The following is an 18,467-nucleotide window of genomic DNA, read 5'->3' as shown; positions in this document are numbered from 1 at the left end:
ATTTGTAGTCAGTGGCTTTGGCGGCGAGCAATGACCACCTGCAGGTGCTGGCAGCATGGGTGTGGGGGGGAGGCGAGCAGCGACCGCCCATGGCAGTGAAAGGAGGGGATGGCAAGCAGTGACTGCCCACAGAAGTCAGTGGTGGTGGCCAATCTCCCCGCCCCCCCCCTCCCGTACCACCCCAAACGAGTCGCCTATCCTGGGAGTTGACTGGCTAGGCAGCAGCTCTGCAGAAAAGGACCTGGTGTTTACAGTGGACAATAAGCTGTATATGAGCCAACAGTGTACCCTTGTTGCCAAGAAGGCTAACGGCATACTGGGCTGCATTGGTAGGTGTGCTGCCAGTAGTTCAAGGCAAGTGATTATTCCCCTCTATTCAGCACTGGTGAAGACACATGTGGAGTATTGTGTTTAGTTTTGAGTCCCCCACTACAGAAAGGAAGTGGACAAATTGAAGAGTCCAGAGGAGCCACAAACATGGGGAGGGGGCTGAGGAACATGACTTAAGAGGAAAGACTGAGGGAACTGAGCTTATTTTGTCTAAAGAGAATATTGAGGGGGGATTTAATAGCAGCCTTCAACTACTTGAAGTGGAGTTTGAAAGAGGATGCAGCTAGACTGTTCTCAGTGGTGGCAGATGACAGAACAAGGAGCAACGGTCTCAAGTTGCAGCAAGGGAAGTTTAGGTTGGACATTAGGAAGAATTTTCTCACTAGGAGGGTTGTAAAACACTGGAACAGGTTACCCAGAGAGGTTGTAGAATCTCCATCCTTGGAGGTTTTTAAGATCCAGCTAGACAAAACTTTGACTGGGATGATCTATTTGGGGATGGTTCTGCTTTGAGCAGGAGGTTGGACTAGATGACCTCCTGAGGTCCCTTCCAGCCCTAACTTTCTATGATTTTCTGTATACTCGTGTTCCTAAAACATGTGGTAAGGCAACTCTGTGTTCTCACAGTTTTCACTTGGGCATTTTTCTGATCTGTGTAATCCCCATCTGCATAACCTCTCCCTTACTGGTAATACCTTTTAAGCCACCATCCATGTGATTTCTACATGTTCCCTCTTCACCTGTGCTTCCCACATCCCTTGCCACACTGGCTGACTGACTTAGTCAGGTTCCCCCCTTCCATTATTCTGCCTCTGTCCCTGTTCATTTCAAGGCTTTTATTATTTTCCCATTTCTTCGGGGTCCCTTCTAACAGTGCATATTGTGCCACGAACTTAGCTCTTGCATAGTGGGCTGGGTGGGGGGAGAGTCTAAGCCCAAGGCGTTTTTCATCCCTCCTTCCCTCTTTCCCATGTCCTCAAGACTTCTGGCAAAGTACCTGCAAAAGCTTTCCATTTTCCCTTTTGTCATCCACGTTCTGCTAATGAATTTTGTATAAATAAACGCCTCTATGTTCAGCATTCCCCATCTTCCTGTTTCTTTTTCCTTGTATATCTCTTGCCTCACCATCCACTCCCTTTTGCTGTCCCGGAAAAAGGCGCACAATTTTCTTTGTGTCCTTCGTGCTTGTCACCATGTGCTTGTCACCATATCAAGGAAGCACAATTCCTACATAGAGGATCACTGGTAATAATACTGTCTTTGTCAGTTCAACTTTACCTTGTTTAGACAGCATTCTGTTTCCAGAGGGCTGTTATCTGCCATATCTTGGTGATCTTATCTTTTCCCAGGTCTCATTGCCTTTCCTTTTCGGGTCCATCTGTACTCCCAGAATCTTCATTCCTTCTGTGCAAACCACAGTTTTCCAGCCCTTCCCAGTCCCTTTTCCCCATTAGGTTACAGTAACCTAGCATGCTGTCATATGGTAGCACCCATTGCAAGCAGTCCACCCCAGCATTGACTTTTTAAAGTCATGGCAAGCCACGGTACTGAATATATTTTGACCTGCTCTTCACTCCCGTAGCTGAGCCTGCACTTTTCTGTCCCATTTCCAGTGAGTCCTGTTTTTTTTCATCAGCCTTTAATGTCTGGCAAATATCGAATGGGGCCCCAAACAGTTTACCCAGAATCCCTCTGTAGCCCCCTGTGTCAGCCTGTCGCATCTGATTGGTATGTCCCTGCCCTCTGTGAGATGGAACTGGACCAGATAGCCCTGTGCCTCATCTTCAGATACATTCTGGAGGATCCCAGGACTTGACAGGAGCACCTGGTTCCAATCATGAGTGGGGGCTAATTAGCACATGGATCCTTTGTGGGGAGTATCTGGAGCGCACACACATGCTGAGCTGTGGTGTCACCATGACTTGAAATGCTGTTGTCTTTGCTGGGACCCAGCCCAATGAACCTAGATGATAAATCATGAGCTTTTGGCTTTGGACTAATATCATGTGTATTTTTTTCTTGAAAGCTCAGATCAAGTGTACTTACCTGGCAGGGGAAATACCATGTATCTGGGTCCAAGAAGGCAGTTTTCCTTAAGCCCTGCCTGGGATAACTGTTCTTCTGGTCTGGTTTAGTACCTGCCAAGGTGTTGGGGCTTAAAGCCCATTTTATGGAAATGAGAGGCTCCTCCAGCTTGTTCCTGTGGCCGTATGGCTGAGGGCAGGCAAAACTTGGGGGCATCTGAACCCCAAGCCTCCAGGCTTCGGCCTGCATGTAGGATGTGCACCAAAAGACATTGGAAACATCTGATGCTCCTGATGGGGGTGGAGGATGTTTGCCTGTTGTGCCACATATGGTTCTGGACTGATTCATGGATTTGAACTTGATTTGGCTTGAAACGAAAAATTTCTTTAAAATATATACACAAATAGGTACAGAAGTGTTGCTTAAATGTGTGTTTATGAAGTATTTGTGCTAAAACTTGTAGTAGTTTCAAAAGAGGTAAACTGCATCAATTCTGGATGTCTGTGAGTACCCGTAGTAATTTCCCTATATGCAAGTTACTACAGGTATGTTTATTTTTAGGTCAGGGTTTTCAGATTTGCTTCTCACTTCCATGTGCTCAGGGAAAGCAGGGTCTGACAGCAAGGAAGGGTGGAAGGGGTTGCAAGGATAAGAATTTCTGGGGGAGCAAGGGACCTGACCTCCAGATTTATTTTCTTTGCTATAGCATTGGGAGGGGGGCAATTCAAAGGCAAACCTCTAATAATTAGATATTCTATACCTGGCAAATTATATTAACTTTATAACTTTTTTTCCATATATAGAATGTAATTATTGGGGTAATGTTATAATCAGGGTCATCTCATACTCAAATAAGTACAGAATATAAATATATGACACTATAGGAAGATTTGAATTGGAAGAGTGGCTAGATGAAAGTGATCTGGGGTCTGAATGGGCCAAATTCATCCCAGTTCTGAAAGCAAGTGCTCAACTAGTTAAGAGCAGAAACAACATCATCAGTGTTAAAAAGATTACTACAATTTAACAGACGCTTGGTTAAGACAACTGAATACAGTTGTTAAAGACAGGTGATGGGACTGCACTTGATTCCTTCACCATTGGTCTTCTGTAGAGGTGGGAACTTCCCATTGCTCTTTTCCTTTCTTAGATCAAAGAAGGTGAACAGAAGCGAAGTTGTATTACTCATAGCTTTCCCTATGACCAAATCCGTCACTGTTAAAAAAGGTTCAAAGCATTGCATATAAAATGTCAGCTCCATCTTGAAGGGGCATGTTGATTTAAGTAGTACAGTGTTAAAAGTCTCAAAATATGTCATGATTTGTCAGGACCATTTGGCTAGTTCACGTATTCTATGGGAGCTGTCAATTAAAATTATCACTGGTTACATACAAGTTAGTATTTTGTTTCTGGTAGATGCCATTTTTATGCCCGCAAGAGATAGTGAAGCAGAGTTAAGTGCAGTTGTTAATTCAGAACTTATACTTTGGGAAATATTTTGGTAAATGAGAAGCCTTGCCATAAATATTGGAGAATGTGTTTAACTGGAGTTTACAGGACATGATTATAGTGTGGAAGAGTAAAAAATAAAAACCAGTAACTAGATAGTAACGTAGGCTGCTTGCAGACATTAAAAAAAAAACCCAAATACACTTTACCAGATGAAGCAGTGTGTTAGTTAAACCCAACTCTGCAGCATCTGTATACATTGGGCACTTCAGTGGGGCATTTTTACTCTTTTGGCTAAAGCTGATTCAAGAAGCTATTAGATAAGCTGTCTGTTAGGCCAGTAGATCCCCTCCCTCTCTGTTAGGCACTGGTGAGGTCTCAGCTGGAGTACTGTATCCAGTTCTGGGCACTGCACTTCAGGAAGGACATGGATAAGTTAATATTTTTACCTTAGTAGGTAAGAAAACCAGGATTTGTACTATTGTAAACCAGTAGCTCTAGAAGTGATCTGCAGGCCATATGATTAGAGAAATTTTACGCTCTCCATATTCCTTCTTTCATGTGAAAAATTACACTTTTTCTTGCAGTTTTCATCTTTGGTAATACTCTGAGGGATGTTGAGCTCTGCTTGAGAGAGGGACTCTGCTACTTGCTGGGCAATAAATGCATGTGAAGCAGAACTCTATCATGAATTCTATTTTATTTATTTTGCTTAAGCGACAACAAGTGGGAGATGGGTACATTGGAAATGTTGAGAGTTTTTACATTTGAGTGCTTCCCTTTTTTGTTTCTTCTAGGAAACAGAGATGAAGGTACACATGCACACAAAATTTTGCCTCATTTGTTTGCTGACATTCATCTTTCATCAGTGCAGTCATTGCCACGGAGAGAGACATGACCATGGTCCTGAAGAGAGCCAGGCACACAACCATAATGACTATCAGATCTCGGAAGCATCATATCTCCAGAATGGAGGAACAGAATCTGCACCAAGTAAATTTTCGGTGCTGGAAGCTGAAAATGAACAAAAATACTACATTGAAAAGCTTTTTGATCATTATGGTGAAAATGGAAGATTGTCATTTTTTGGTCTGGAAAAACTGCTGATAAGTCTTGGCCTTGGAGAGGTAAAAGTAGTGGAGATTAATCATGAGGATATTGGCCATGATCATGTTTCCCATTTGGATATTTTAGAGGTACAAGAAGGGAAGCATTCTCATTCTCATAACCATCTTCATTCCCATAGCCACTCAGGTGCAGAAAACCAAACTGGCATTTCCACAAAGAGAAACCATAAATGCGACTCTGAGAAGGAAACAACACGGACATCTGTAAAACTTGATAGTAAACATGTTCATGACCACATTTACCACCACCATCGTCACCACCATCTGCATCATCAACTTGAACATAATGGTACACGTCATTTTCGCAATGAGTCAGTCAGTCACAATGAACATGGAGAGCAGAACCATGAGCCTTCAACAGAGACAAATACAACTCAAGAACAACCTGACAGAAAACGACGGAAACACAAGAAGAGACGAAAAGGGAAGAAAATTGGAGAGACTTTGGGAGATACTGCACAAGACTTTGTTCCAGACCACGAGTCAGATGATCAATATGAGCATAATCATGTTCATAAACACGATCATGTACATGATGGATCTCACTTACATGTACACCTTCATGAACACGATAATGATCATGCTACTAGTCATGGACATCAAGATTCCAGTCCTGGTAGTGAGGATGGATACCATCATACCAGCAAGCGAGAAGCACCTCATAAACAGATTAATGTAAAAAAACATGCTATATTTTCAGCACGTAGTCACAAAGATCATGGTGAGGATGACCATGAACACGAAGAGGTGAGTGCAAATCACAGCTTTTAGGTGCATCTTCATTATTATTGTGAAAACATGCCTATAGAAGGAAGCATAATAGCAGATAAAACTATTGCTAATAAACACGTGAGAATAAGGCAGTCAGGGTTACTTAAGCACTAAAATGTTTGCTGATGCTGCTTTGTCTGCTCCTTGATTTGACTACTTACCCTGTCTTTTGTTCAGTAACTGGTTCATTTACTTTTGGATGCAGGGGATGTTTGATTCAAAGTCATCATGCTAAGCTATTTAGATTTTAAGTATTGCTTTTTCCTCCTCCCTGAAATTCATATAGAGCTTTTTTACAATGTTTGACTTCTTTCTGCATCTCTTAAAGCTTTTAATGATTTTGAAAAGTTCACATAACCCTTCATGGTAATAACATCCATATCTTCCCTATGTGCCTCACATTTGATCCTAAATTCTGACAATGAAGGGGAAGTAGATGCAGAACAATTATATATGGGCTGTACATTGAGTCAGTTTTAGAATTAAATTTAAAATGGAATTGCCTGCCAGATGAGAAGTGGAAGTGCATAACTATGTTGTTTCTTTCATGCACCAGAAGTTGTCTTCGTATTTTTGCTTTTTATTGACCTTCCAAAGTAAAACTTGAAAAATCTGAAATCCATTTTCAGTGACGTAATCAAGTTCTGTTTATTCAGTGGGGGTGGGGGAGCGTATTATACATATACAGCAATTATTACTGTTTATCCTCCCTACCACCTGGCTTAGCATACATTATTTTCCCCCCTGCTCATGACATAATGTTGTTGGTCAGAGTTTCTTCCTGTTCTGAATGCTTAATTCAAACATTTAATTTTCTACAACTGTATGCTTTTGAATGAAGTTACTAGTTCATACTTACTTTGTTGTGTTATATGCTTGCAGTGTTTAAATGTCACTCAGCTGCTGCGGTTCTATGGTCTTGGAACCAGCTCTCCAATATCTCCTGAAATGTTTATATACCTGTGTCCTGCACTGCTGTATCAAATTGACAGAAGACTTTGTATTGAGCATTATGATGAGCTTCTGGTTGAAGACTTGAATAAAGATAAAAGTGCAGCAGCTCAGAATAATGATAAAATAGGTGCCTCAGGTAAGTAGTATCTGTGTCTAAAATTACTGAATTCTAGATGGTAACTCCTTAAGAACTACATCTTCTTATTATTTTACATTTCCGTTGAATGTTTATTCACATGACTTTGCATACAGTGAACGAATAGTTGACACTTTTCACTCTTTTACTAAAACAAAATTAAAATTGAAATAAAATTAAAACTAAAACAAAATTGAGATAATTCCCAGCTTAAAAGCAACAGATGAGGAGGAGTGTGGATGGATCACATCTGTGCTCTCATGTAGTTGTGAGCACGGTGTACTAGTCATTGCAGGTTAGATCATCCCTAAGGCTCCCAGCCGAACCCACACATGGGTGTTTTCTCCCTGGTTCCTCTGACTTCTATATCCATTTCAGTCAGGACCAACAATTAGGCATTAATAATTTAAGGCTAGAACCTATTCTACCTAATAGGTGCCTTAGTGCAATCCTGTTCCTCCCTGTTAATGCCAGGTGTGGGAGCTTAGTCTTTCTCCTTTCTACCTGTTTTTTTGTGACTTACACATCATCTTTATAGCTGAAGACTAAAATAAAATAAAAAAAGACTTGTTAATGGTTTTTCAGGGACTTAGAGCAGTGTGGAATAGGCAATTGGGCAGTATTTTGGTGCCTAATTCACTTTTCTGCCTAATTGTTGGTAGTATCTGGCCTAGTCTCATAATCATTGAACTTTTAAATGGCTAAGCATGACATTTGGATCTTTTGGACTGCTGAGACTTAAGACTTTTTTTCCATAGTATTTCTGACCGTGTGTGCCAGTTGTGATACGGGTTTTACTCATAGCTCTGCTCCACTTCCAGTGTCTTTTCTATTGGAGCAGCTTTTTTAGTCTTAAGCTTTTTTCTAGGAACTACCCCTATCATTCAGGTACATTAATATGATCATTCCCCAAGTCCAGATAATGTAAATGTAAACCTTTTTCTACGAGTTGGACAATTGCAGAGATGTTCTGTTGGGGGGCACATTTTTATGACTACTGATTTGAAAGTATTCTTATAGTAATAATGGATAAGTGTCCTCATTGCTAGCTGGTTATTGGTGAAATATGATTTAAACTTTACCATTTCAGTTCTAAAAATGATCTGATTTTATACTATCAAGTCTCTAAGATACATGGACTGCAGCAAAATTAAGAGAATTGATGGGGTCTGGTGATATTTTTCAGTTTGTTTTTTATGAAGTTTCTTAATATCATACTGCTTTTCCTGTTATATAGTGGCTTTTTTGTAATGTATATTGGAAATCTCCAGTGAGATTCCTTATGGTATTCTGTTTTTTCAAATTATTCACTGTACCTTGAGAAAACAATAGACTTGTCTACTGTATCCTAATGGAGGTAGGCTAAATAGTCCTTTTTACTAATTTTTATTAAAAGTCATTACCCATAGTTCTGATGTCAGAATGGTAGATTATATCTTTTTATTTGGGGATTCCAATTGCCATTATCCATACATTTTGATGAAAAATGTTGACAGATGCTTAGCTGTGGTGTATCTGGTAGGCATAACTATTATAATTGCAAAAGCCTTGGAGAAAATTGCCCTTGTTGTGAAAATAAAGATAATAGTAGTAGTAAATATTGATTAGTTGTTTGCAGGTGCTTATTAGCATTGTCAGAAATCAAGCTTGAATTAATTATGTCCTGATAGATGTTAATAATTGAAGGAAAGAGTGCCCTGTTAGTAATTATTTTTAATGACTGCAGCATCATTACAAAAGGTTAACTTGTTCTATATAAATTTCCCATAGTGACACAGCTACTACCTCATTAACTTTGTTCAAAGATTGCTGAAACCAAGTATGCTATATGCTGCGTATGGTAGCAAATGGTTTGTTTCACAGGGTAGGCTCATTTTAGGCACATTTGACCCTAGCTTAATTACCAAGAGGGTTTGTGAAAAGGCCGCTAAGCATTTTTTGCCAATTAAAATGTTGAAACAGTGTAGAAAACTGTCATCTTGCACATGCTTTGTACCAAGTTAATTAGAAAGCTTCTACAGATGAGCGCTTCTTTTTAAAAGAATGCATTTTCTATCTCGATAATGAGAGAGTGAGTTGATGAATAACTAAGCTTGAAGACCTTTAACGTTTTAAGTGACCTAATTTAGAAAATAAGTGAAGTTCATTGCAGACATTTAGCACTTCTTATGACATCTAGTATCTTGAGTACAAATAACACATTTGCCAGCTACAGAATATAATGGTCTGTTTTATTGATTTGCCATGGTATCTAAAAGCAACTCACTCTAATTTCTTACAGAACACATCTTTTTCCAAACAAGTTGGTCTGCCTCAAACCCAACCTGTTTCACAGGTGAAAGAGTAGTTTTTCAGTTGATAGGTGCCTTTTAAAAATAAGGAAATCACAGTAAACAATTTTATGTAGTACTTTTGGAAAAAAATATTTCTTAACCTTAGGTAACTATTATTCTGCCGGTAAGCGGTTGTGGGTTTTTACTAAGGTGAAAGCTGGTAGGTTTTTTTAATTAACAGAGATAAACACTCCTAAATTATTATCAACATACTCGCTCTAGGGAGATACGCTTTTAACAGTTTTAGTTGGATTTTTGGAAAAATGTAGACATACTGTCGTCTTCAGCAGTTAAAATAAATAACCCTCGTTAGGACTGATTACTTGGTTTAAAAACTTAAACAGTTTCTTAATTAACTGAGAGAACATTTTGAAACTGTATTAATGCTTGTTCCTAATAGTTCTGTAGTACCTTCCGCTGCAGGATCTCAAAAGGCTTATAAAATATCCAGTGTTCGCAATTCATGTGAGAGAGAGAGATTATCCCTGGGGGCTACTAAATAATTTAAAATTAAATGTAATCAAGGTAATACTTTTATGTCTGAACTTCCAAATATCTGGCTAACACAGCAGAGCGGGTTGTAGGCAAAAAGGAGATGACTGCCTCGCTCAGGCACTTGTGATGACTGTGTTAGATATCACTGGAGTCATGCAGGTTCACAGGCAGTACTTCTTACAGATTGGAGAAGTAGATTCCATGTTGTTCAGGCTTAGTGTCCTGATCTTGACCAGTCCACAAAACAGGAATCTGTAGACTGAACAGTTGGACCTATTCTCCAAACTGGGGTAATGGAATCAGCTCCTAGAGTTGAAGAAAGTTTAAAAAACAAAACCCCTGATTTATTAATTGTTTGCAGATGCATAGTGATGCAGTTACCAAGCAAATGTCCTCTCTGACCCTCCTGGTTTTGTCAAGTGTAGTTCCCCTTTAGGCCTCTGTCACATGACTGGAGGTGTTGGGGGTGTTAACCTCCCCAACCATTTTTTCGATTCAGACCAGCCTTGGATGGTGGTCCCCTGTCAGTAACCATAATCACCACGGGAGAGTTGAATTAGGCACTCTTTGATCTTGGAACAGAGCTGTTGTATTTTTCTAGTAAAACAAGCTTGTTGTGAATGCGGCTATAATGGTAATGCTGCATTTTGAACTGGTATAGTAAAACCATTCCCCATGAATTAAATTAGCTAGAATGATGGTTTAAAGAGCATTTTTGTTGGTCTAATTGCTGTGTTTGTTGAAGTTGGTGTTTCTTTGCTCCCGTGACTAATATAACGGTGCTAGTTGTAGTTTAGGGCTGGCCTGGACCTCAGACCCTGTAGTTCTGTTCCCTGTGGGACGAGAGAGTTTTCCTCAAGCAAAGAACTGTTATTTGTTAGAACAAAAGCACAGTATACCAGCCTATACACATCTGTTTTTCCCTAAGCCTCACCCTTCCCTGGATCTGACTCAGGTGCACAACAATTTCATTGACTTGACTCCACATTAGAGATCATTGACAGAAAAACTTCTTCATTGCCTGTGAAATGCCTTTGCTGCTCTTTCAGCCTTCCCAGCCCAACAGAACAGTTGTGTTATTTTGGCTTGGATCATGGAAGAATGCCATTGTCTTAAAATTGATACCCCAAAGGTTTGTTCAGAGGTTACTCTCATGGGAAGCTATTACCTTCCTGTCCTTTCCACCAACACCATTAAGCCAGATCAGTACATACGTCTAGGAAGGTCTTAGAAGTCAATATAAACCAGGTCATGTATGGTTTTCATAAAAATTGTTGCTTCTTAGTATTCCTAGATAATTACATAATGGTTCTTAGAGTATTTGTAGTGTTACATATCACAAATGTTGTAAAAGGCTCTGTTCGAATGTATTACATTTATTAATAACCTACAATTTTGGGAAGGATATACTTAATTCTTTCCTAGTAGTGTTATACCCTGTGTACAGGACATTAAAAGATACCTACACAAAAGATCTGTGCATCTCTGTGGAACAGTCCCACAGGAATTGGAATCTTCCTTGTATCTGCAGTGCTTTATTTGATTTTTTGTTATTTATATACATCCCTTACCTTTGGCTTGATGACAGGCCCTAAAGTATTTTTTAAATGTATTGATATCAAAAGCCAGGGATCCCAGTATAGTTATACTGTGAACTCAGAAGTCTGAATAGACATTGATCAGCATGGTGACTTTCTCTCAAAGTTAGGGAGACAGAAACTGAAGGCTGCAGTTCAGAGATGTAGAAATTCATAGAATTCCTAATTCTAATCCTGCTGTGCCTCTTAATCATGATGTCATGTTTAGATACCCTGTCATGGGCAAAAGTATGTAAGCCATTAGAGATTCATTGGCCAAATCTGTACTATGATATAGGAAAGACAGCAGGTATTTGGCAGGATGCATAATCTCCAGTCCAGACATGGATATACTGTGGTGCCAGGTGCAAAGTTAAGATGCTAGGGTCCTTGTATAGGAGGGCCAAAAAAGATGATGATATAACTTGGCTGGAACTAAAAATGATGTGATTTGACCTCAGAGTACTGATTTAAACATTATATAGCTAGAATATTTTAATGACGAACAACATATCTGACAGGCATGAGGAGACCAGATTCCTCAGAGCTTCAGCCACAGGCTGGTCACCTGGGGGAGTGATTTTACTTGCTGTAGAAAACTGAAAGGGTACCCATCTGGAGATCTGTATCTTTGACATGCACGTGAAACACATGAGATGCATTATAAAAATGGACAAAAGCAACAGCAGTACTTCCTTCTGTTGTAAAACATCCATCGCACATTCTCAACAACCAGGTGAGAAACTGTCAGTACCCACTCAAAATAGATTAATCTTTTACCCTGTCAGAGTAAGGTAATTTTTTAGCTATTCCAGATTTCAGGGGTAGAAAAAGAGAATTCCAAAAGGACGTTTTCTTTTACAGAGTACCATTTGGCAGTAAGTTCCTCCCAATTTAATGAGAATGATCAAATTCAAGGTACTCTGCTGATTCCAATAGTAACAGAATAGTATGGGGATAGGTATTTAGAAGCTGATTGGTTTCTCAAGCCTATGCTGCCCTGGTGTGGTCCCTTTCCCTTTGAATTCCAGCCTCAGTATCAAAGCAAACTGGTTCAGTTAGGTCTAGCTGAAGGAAGGCCAACAACAGATTTGTACATCAGTAGGGGTCTACCTACATTACAGCTGAACAGTCCAAAATTTGCAGCCGGATTGTCGTGCCGGCCACCATTTTCATGGTCTTTTCACACAGGGGCCCTTCCCTATGCCACTGATTGGCTGAGGGGCCCTGGTGGTCATGCCCCTCGCCACTGGTTGGCCAAGGAGCCAAAACTGCAGCTGATAACCTAGTTACACTCATAGGCCCACGGAAGCCATTCATTGCGACCTTAATACCGTCATCATAATTTATTAGTGTTGTAAAAATGACTTTAGCAATAATCATGGCTAACTCTGAGACAGGCAATTCATGTTAGCTGTTAAATGCTAGCATACAGCATCCACTGGCAGTTGCCACTGACATCCTCTGTCTCTGTGGAGTGAACACGTGTCCATACACTGAGATCCCATGCTAAGCATCCATGGAGTTGGTTGGAATGGTGATGCTGGATTTTGTCAGGGTGTACAAATGTCGAAACTAATGAGAAACAGAGTCACAGGCATCTGGCACTCTAACAAGGTTAGTGTAAGCAATACGTTCCTTGTCATGCTTTCTGCCATCCAGGAATAGATTTCAGTAGCTGAGGGTCAGAACTCAGTGCAGGCACCTGATTGGGGTAAAAAATGTGAACAGCCCTAAGGAAGGAGGCAACTGGTTGTTTGAACCGCAGTGTTAGTGACAGGTTGTATTTGCAGTTTTTGTTCAACTTCACAGGTGTTGCCTGAAACAGGTCCTTTCTCCGCTGGTTTTCATGGCAACAGCTTGACAGTTCTTGTGATGCCATGTCTTTGACCCATCTTATCAAATCCATCATCTTGTGTGCATGGTAGATCACAGCCTGCCGGTCTTCAAAATACGTTAGAGGCTCCATGAACTGAGTAGCATTTTCTGCCACAAACTTCATTCAATCTTGAATGTCCTCCTATTCCAGGAGATTGCAGAGCTTAAGCATGCACTGCGTGCCAAGTGATTTCCAGCTCCTCGGACACAAGCTGCTGGTAGTACTGCATATTCTTGGCATTGTAATGAACCATGTTGAACCACAAATTCCACCTTGTGAGCACAGACTCTGGTGGCGGCAACAGTGATAGACTCCATGTACTGTACCTTATCTATACTGTTTTTCCTTGACGCATCCAGAGTCATGTTGCAGGCAATACAAAACAACTTGCCTCCATCTGTGTGCAAGGTCCTTGCAGCATATACTGTCTTACACCATCCAGATCTGAAATGTATTTTGCCTTCTTGGAGGATGTCTTCTCACTCTTCATCCTCCTCAAGCTACAGCAGCATGTCTCTGGCTGCCTCAAATATGGTGCCGCAGCCTTTTCTCTTTCTTGACTGGCACCAGACTGGTGCCTGTACTGAGCCTAATTCACAGGCTCAGCCTCTCATTAGCTCCCTCTCACCCCACATGCTCCAAGGCTGCAGGGCTTCCCACTCTTTTCTTTGGTTGCTAGTAAGTTTTTTTTTGTTTCTCCAGATGATCCTGCCAAAATTGCGGAGACCACTTTTTTTTTGCAGAAGACACCTGATTTAACTTTTTCCGCAAAAAATGTGAATTCGCAATTTCGGTAGGTCCCTACCTGTCAGTGAACAGGGATGCGTTGGGGGCTAACAAGGAGTCTTAGGATGCTGTTTACTAGAGTTAGCTGAAGGCTGATTGCTTTTTTCCCCTCCGTTCTACGAGTTTCCCAACTTTCTACAACAGCACTGTTTATTGAATGCCTGCACATACTGGCTTAGTCCCTGGTTCTTTACCATAGTCAGTATACCAATAGAACTATTCCCTTTCTCTGTATCTCTGCAGAGACCCTTTCGTTATAGGCTGATCCTGTGCATGAGCTTACAGGTAGGCTGAAACTAGATGTGAGGTATCTGAAAGAAGACAGATGAAAAGAAAAAGTGATTGGTGAACAGGCTTACTGCCATCTTACCTACATTGGAAGGTGGACAGCAGACCAACCAGTTGAGTTTCAGAACCTGGAAGAAAATCAAGTAGTACTGTAATGAAGTCTTCGTATCTAACACAGGACAAAATGTCTTTAAATTATCAGAAGATGATTTAATCATGAATTTACCTTATAAGGGTAAGTGATTAAATTTTATTTACCACAAATTAAACAGTAAGAAGGTTGAAAATAATTTTCATTTCACCCAGTCATCAAGCGATTTTTTTTTTTTTTCCCCCGAATAGCATCTCTATAATGACTCACTGACTTCGTAGAAAACAAATGCGAGGTTTAAGATCAGTTTTATTAAGCGCTCATTTAATCTGTTACCAAGTGCTGATGTATCTAACCTTGTAGCCTTTGCCTCAGCCAGTTCTACCTTTTTGGTGCGGAAATTGGTGCTGTTTGCTACAGAGTATCTATGATCAGAAGCTAAAGGTAAACTACTGTCTAGTAGATCCTTTTGACTACACAAAGTGAATGAAGCCTTGAGAAAAATAGTAGTTCTGGAGTTTTGAGCACTTCCTACAAGAGGTTTGGTACAGTGAGCAAAGAAATTAGCTCTTGTTTCATTCCTCCTGTGTTATGGGAATCAAGATGTTCTTGTTCTTTTTCAGTAAATGAAGTAGTAAGCCAGCAAGCTTGGCTTTTGTTATCTTTCCTCTTTCTAGCTGGAATAATTTGTACAGGGCCCCAAACAGAGGAAGGTTTCCTGCCATCTTTGTTGCTTCCAAGCTGCTTTTAATTTATTATGATTATTTTATATCTCTGATCTTTTGAAGCTTTCCCCATTTTAAGACTATGGTTTATGAGTCTTCCGTAAATGAAAAGGTAGGTAATAGCATGTTAGGTGAAAGGAGCAACACATAGGCTAGTTACTCTCACCTAGCAAAGGAGAATTCAGTTTCTTCCAGTTAACTTCTGCATCACAATCTCATTAAAACAAATGTCAAGTAGGAAACAATTCCCTTAAAAATGCAGTAAACCAAAAGAAAAGAGGCTGTTACTTTCCTGCCCTATATTTTTCGTATTTCATTAGTGGCCTACTCCTGGAACTCTGCATTAGGAAAAATCACTGAAGCCTAGTTGAGCTTTCAGCTAATTCGCTTCCTTTTAATGTCTTTTGGTTTGTTACATTGTTGAAATAAACCCGTAGACACTATATATGTGTGAAACTGACTGTTGATTTTATATTTTTCAGCATTTATTTGAATGCTTATAAAGGTAAAGTTTAAGACAAGACAGTCCCCACTTCAGTTATCATCACTCGCAAGAGTTTTTTCCTGGTTTTCTGTTAATAAACTTTCTGCATTAATTTCTTTCCACAGCCACAGCCTGGTTTTGTGGACTCATTTCTATCACTGTCATTAGCCTGCTATCTTTGCTGGGTGTCATCTTGGTTCCTATCATTAACCAAGGGTGCTTCAAATTCCTTCTAACGTTCCTGGTTGCTCTGGCTGTTGGGACACTGAGTGGAGACGCGCTACTCCATTTGTTGCCACATGTGAGTACTGTTCTGCGCCCGGACCTCTTAATGTCAATTCAGTAAGGCCCCCTCTACACGTTACAGGTGTTGCACAGTTAACTGAGACCAGCTACATGTGATGCAAAGTACCTATCACACCATAAAGTTATACCTCGAAAATGTGTACTGATTGTAGAGCTGGTTGCTGTCTATCTTTAATTTGCACACGTAGCAGGGGAAATCGCAGCCACGCCCTGCAGCTGCCAGGAGCCAGCATCCACAGTTGAGGGGCACTGCTGAGACCCAGCTAGCCCCAGGTTAGGCTCCCGCTGGGAGTAAGGTGCAATGGGATCTAATGCTCAATCCCACAATCTCCCCTTCTGCCAGGCCACATGTGCAATTGTGTGAATTGCATATTGGATCTCACTGCGCCTTACCTGCACGTATAGAGGGGCCCTAAATAATTAATATCTTAACTGTTGGTTTATTTGTATATTTATTGATGGAGCTATAGATTGACTTAACCTGTAAGGGAAATTTTAAAACTGTGCCAAAGGAAAAATGGTATTTTCTTCTGTTTCTGTTAAATTGAAAGTTCTTTTAAAAAAAAAAAAACAGGAGAAATTGAAACTTTTGATATGCTTGGTCAAAAGTTACAACGTAACTTCCGTTTTTGTGTTTCCTACCTTGTGAAACTCCTGTTCTCACAAATTTTGCCAAGTTATTTCAGGTAAATTTTTTAAAATTCACAAGATGATGGGTCCCAAATTACCTTTTGTGTTTTTATAAACTGTTTTCTGTATTTTGTTTTGGGTTTTAAAATTTAGAAACTCTTAATACTCCAGATATTTTATCAGTAAATTTGCCTCTCAAGTCTAGGGTAGGAATATATTTTTAATGAGTTCCAGTATATTGAAATTAATTTACAGAGGAAAGATGGAGAATGTATTCAGTAATCTCCTTTGCCTCCGTTGAATATAATTATTTTTAGTTAAATTATAAAAGCCAATATTTACTTTGTAGTCAACAGTACACATGTATGGGCCATGTATATGTTAAAAGAGTTTTTAAGTGTATTTTGGATCACAGTTAAGTAGTAGTTGATTGTAGTGGGCAAAATGTGGCATACCAGTATGCTGCTAATGCTGTAGGAACTTTGAGGGTAATAGGTAGGGCTGTGCGAAAGGGCACTGTTCCATTTCGCCCTGACTTTCAACGGTTCAACAGAACAGTGTTTCGTATTAAATTTCATTTAAAGTCAAAACAGCCGTTCCATTCCATTCTGTCAAAACAGAAAGGCTGTTTCAAGTTTTGCGGGGGTGGGAAGTCAACTAGATCTCGCTAGAGGTGGGAGGCAGCACAGCTGAGCTGCTTTCCCGTGACCCACGCTACATCGTGCCGGGGGTGGTAGGCAGCCCAGCTGGGCTGCCTCCCTGCCAGATCTTTGAAACTTTTCAACCAGTCTCCTTTTGTTTCAAGGCTATTTCGACAGCCTTTGTTTCGTTCTGATTTTGCTGTTTCGACCTCGAAATTGGTCAAAACAATGTCGGAACGAAACAGCCAGGAAAATTTCACGCAGCCCTGGTAATAGGTCAGTTTTAATTTCTTTAGGGAGCAAGGCCAGATTCTCATTTACAAAATAGTGCAAAGGACTCGGAGCTTGTTCCTTTAAGTGCCACACTAAACACTTTAGGAGGGATATTTTTATTGATTAGAATGGTGGATGTTTAGTGCAGTGGTTTTCAACCTTTTTTTCATTTGTGGACCACTAAACATTTTTAATGGAGGTATGGAACTCTGATTTGTGTGTGTTGGTAATGCCATACTTTTTGATTGATCACAGTCATCTTTCACAGACCCCTTAAACAGTCTGTGGACCCCCAGGGGTCTGCGGACCACAGGTTGTAAGCCACTGTTCTAGCAAAACTATTAGTGTTCTTATGAACAGTTGTTGGAAGAAATCTTTGGTGCTACTTTTTCTAGGAATCCAGCAGCATGTTATGCTGGACGGGGAGCTACTCAAGTTTACTAAAAATGCAAGTTCACATTTGTGGTCTTTATTTTCTGTCCTAATAGTCTCAAGGAGGCCATAACCACAGTCACCACCAAGGGCATGTTCATGAACACAGGCATTCTCATGGACATTCCCACGAGCATGGACTGGGAGCTGAAGGATTTCTAGAAGAATATGATGCAGTATTGAAAGGACTTGTCGCACTTGGAGGCATTTACCTTTTGTTCATCATTGAACACTGCATAAGAATGTACAAGCACTATAATAAACAAAAGGTATGTGATATGTTTTCTAATTTTTTCACTTATTGCAATTTCACAAATATTGAAATTCTGTAATGGGTAGGCAACGTTTTTTGGCCAGTGTCAAAAAACCCCACAACGTCTACCTTGGAAGGTGCCGGAGTGCCAGCGTGCCAGAAAAACAAAACGAGGGTACATGGCAGAATGCACTGCATATTAGTATAGTTAATAATAATAAATGTTGCCCTTTTTATGGTAAATACCAGATTTTCTAAAAATTGTAAATCTAATGGCAATAAATAAAATTTCTGATCTTGTGTATTTGTGCATGCCCTTCACCCCTGCCCCCCAGCCCAGGCTCCGTGGCTATCGCAACTACCCAGAACCTGGGCCGGCTGCAGCCAGGAGGCTGCAAACAGCTGCTGCCTCCCCGCCCTGGCCCCAGGCTTTGGGAAGGCAGCAGGTGCCGGCACTGTGCCCGTTGGGGCCAGGCTGGGGC

At 40.5% G+C, this 18,467-nt stretch overlaps 1 protein-coding gene across 1 annotated transcript in view; it reads left to right on the top strand.

Moving 5' to 3' along the window:
- Positions 1–18,467, top strand: part of SLC39A10 (solute carrier family 39 member 10) — a 55,165-nt gene that overhangs the window by 9,877 nt on the left and 26,821 nt on the right. Inside the window, exons 2-5 of the mRNA XM_006028528.3 lie at positions 4,602–5,678; positions 6,585–6,792; positions 15,576–15,751; positions 17,789–18,001. Coding sequence (XP_006028590.2) covers positions 4,602–5,678; positions 6,585–6,792; positions 15,576–15,751; positions 17,789–18,001 — 1,674 coding nt within the window. The remainder of the gene's footprint in view (positions 1–4,601; positions 5,679–6,584; positions 6,793–15,575; positions 15,752–17,788; positions 18,002–18,467) is intronic.

This window comes from Alligator sinensis, unplaced genomic scaffold (genome assembly GCF_000455745.1).
Source record: "Alligator sinensis unplaced genomic scaffold, ASM45574v1 scaffold784_1, whole genome shotgun sequence".
In the NCBI taxonomy this organism is placed as follows: Eukaryota; Metazoa; Chordata; order Crocodylia; family Alligatoridae; genus Alligator; species Alligator sinensis.
This window is presented reverse-complemented; position numbering and strand designations above follow the sequence as displayed.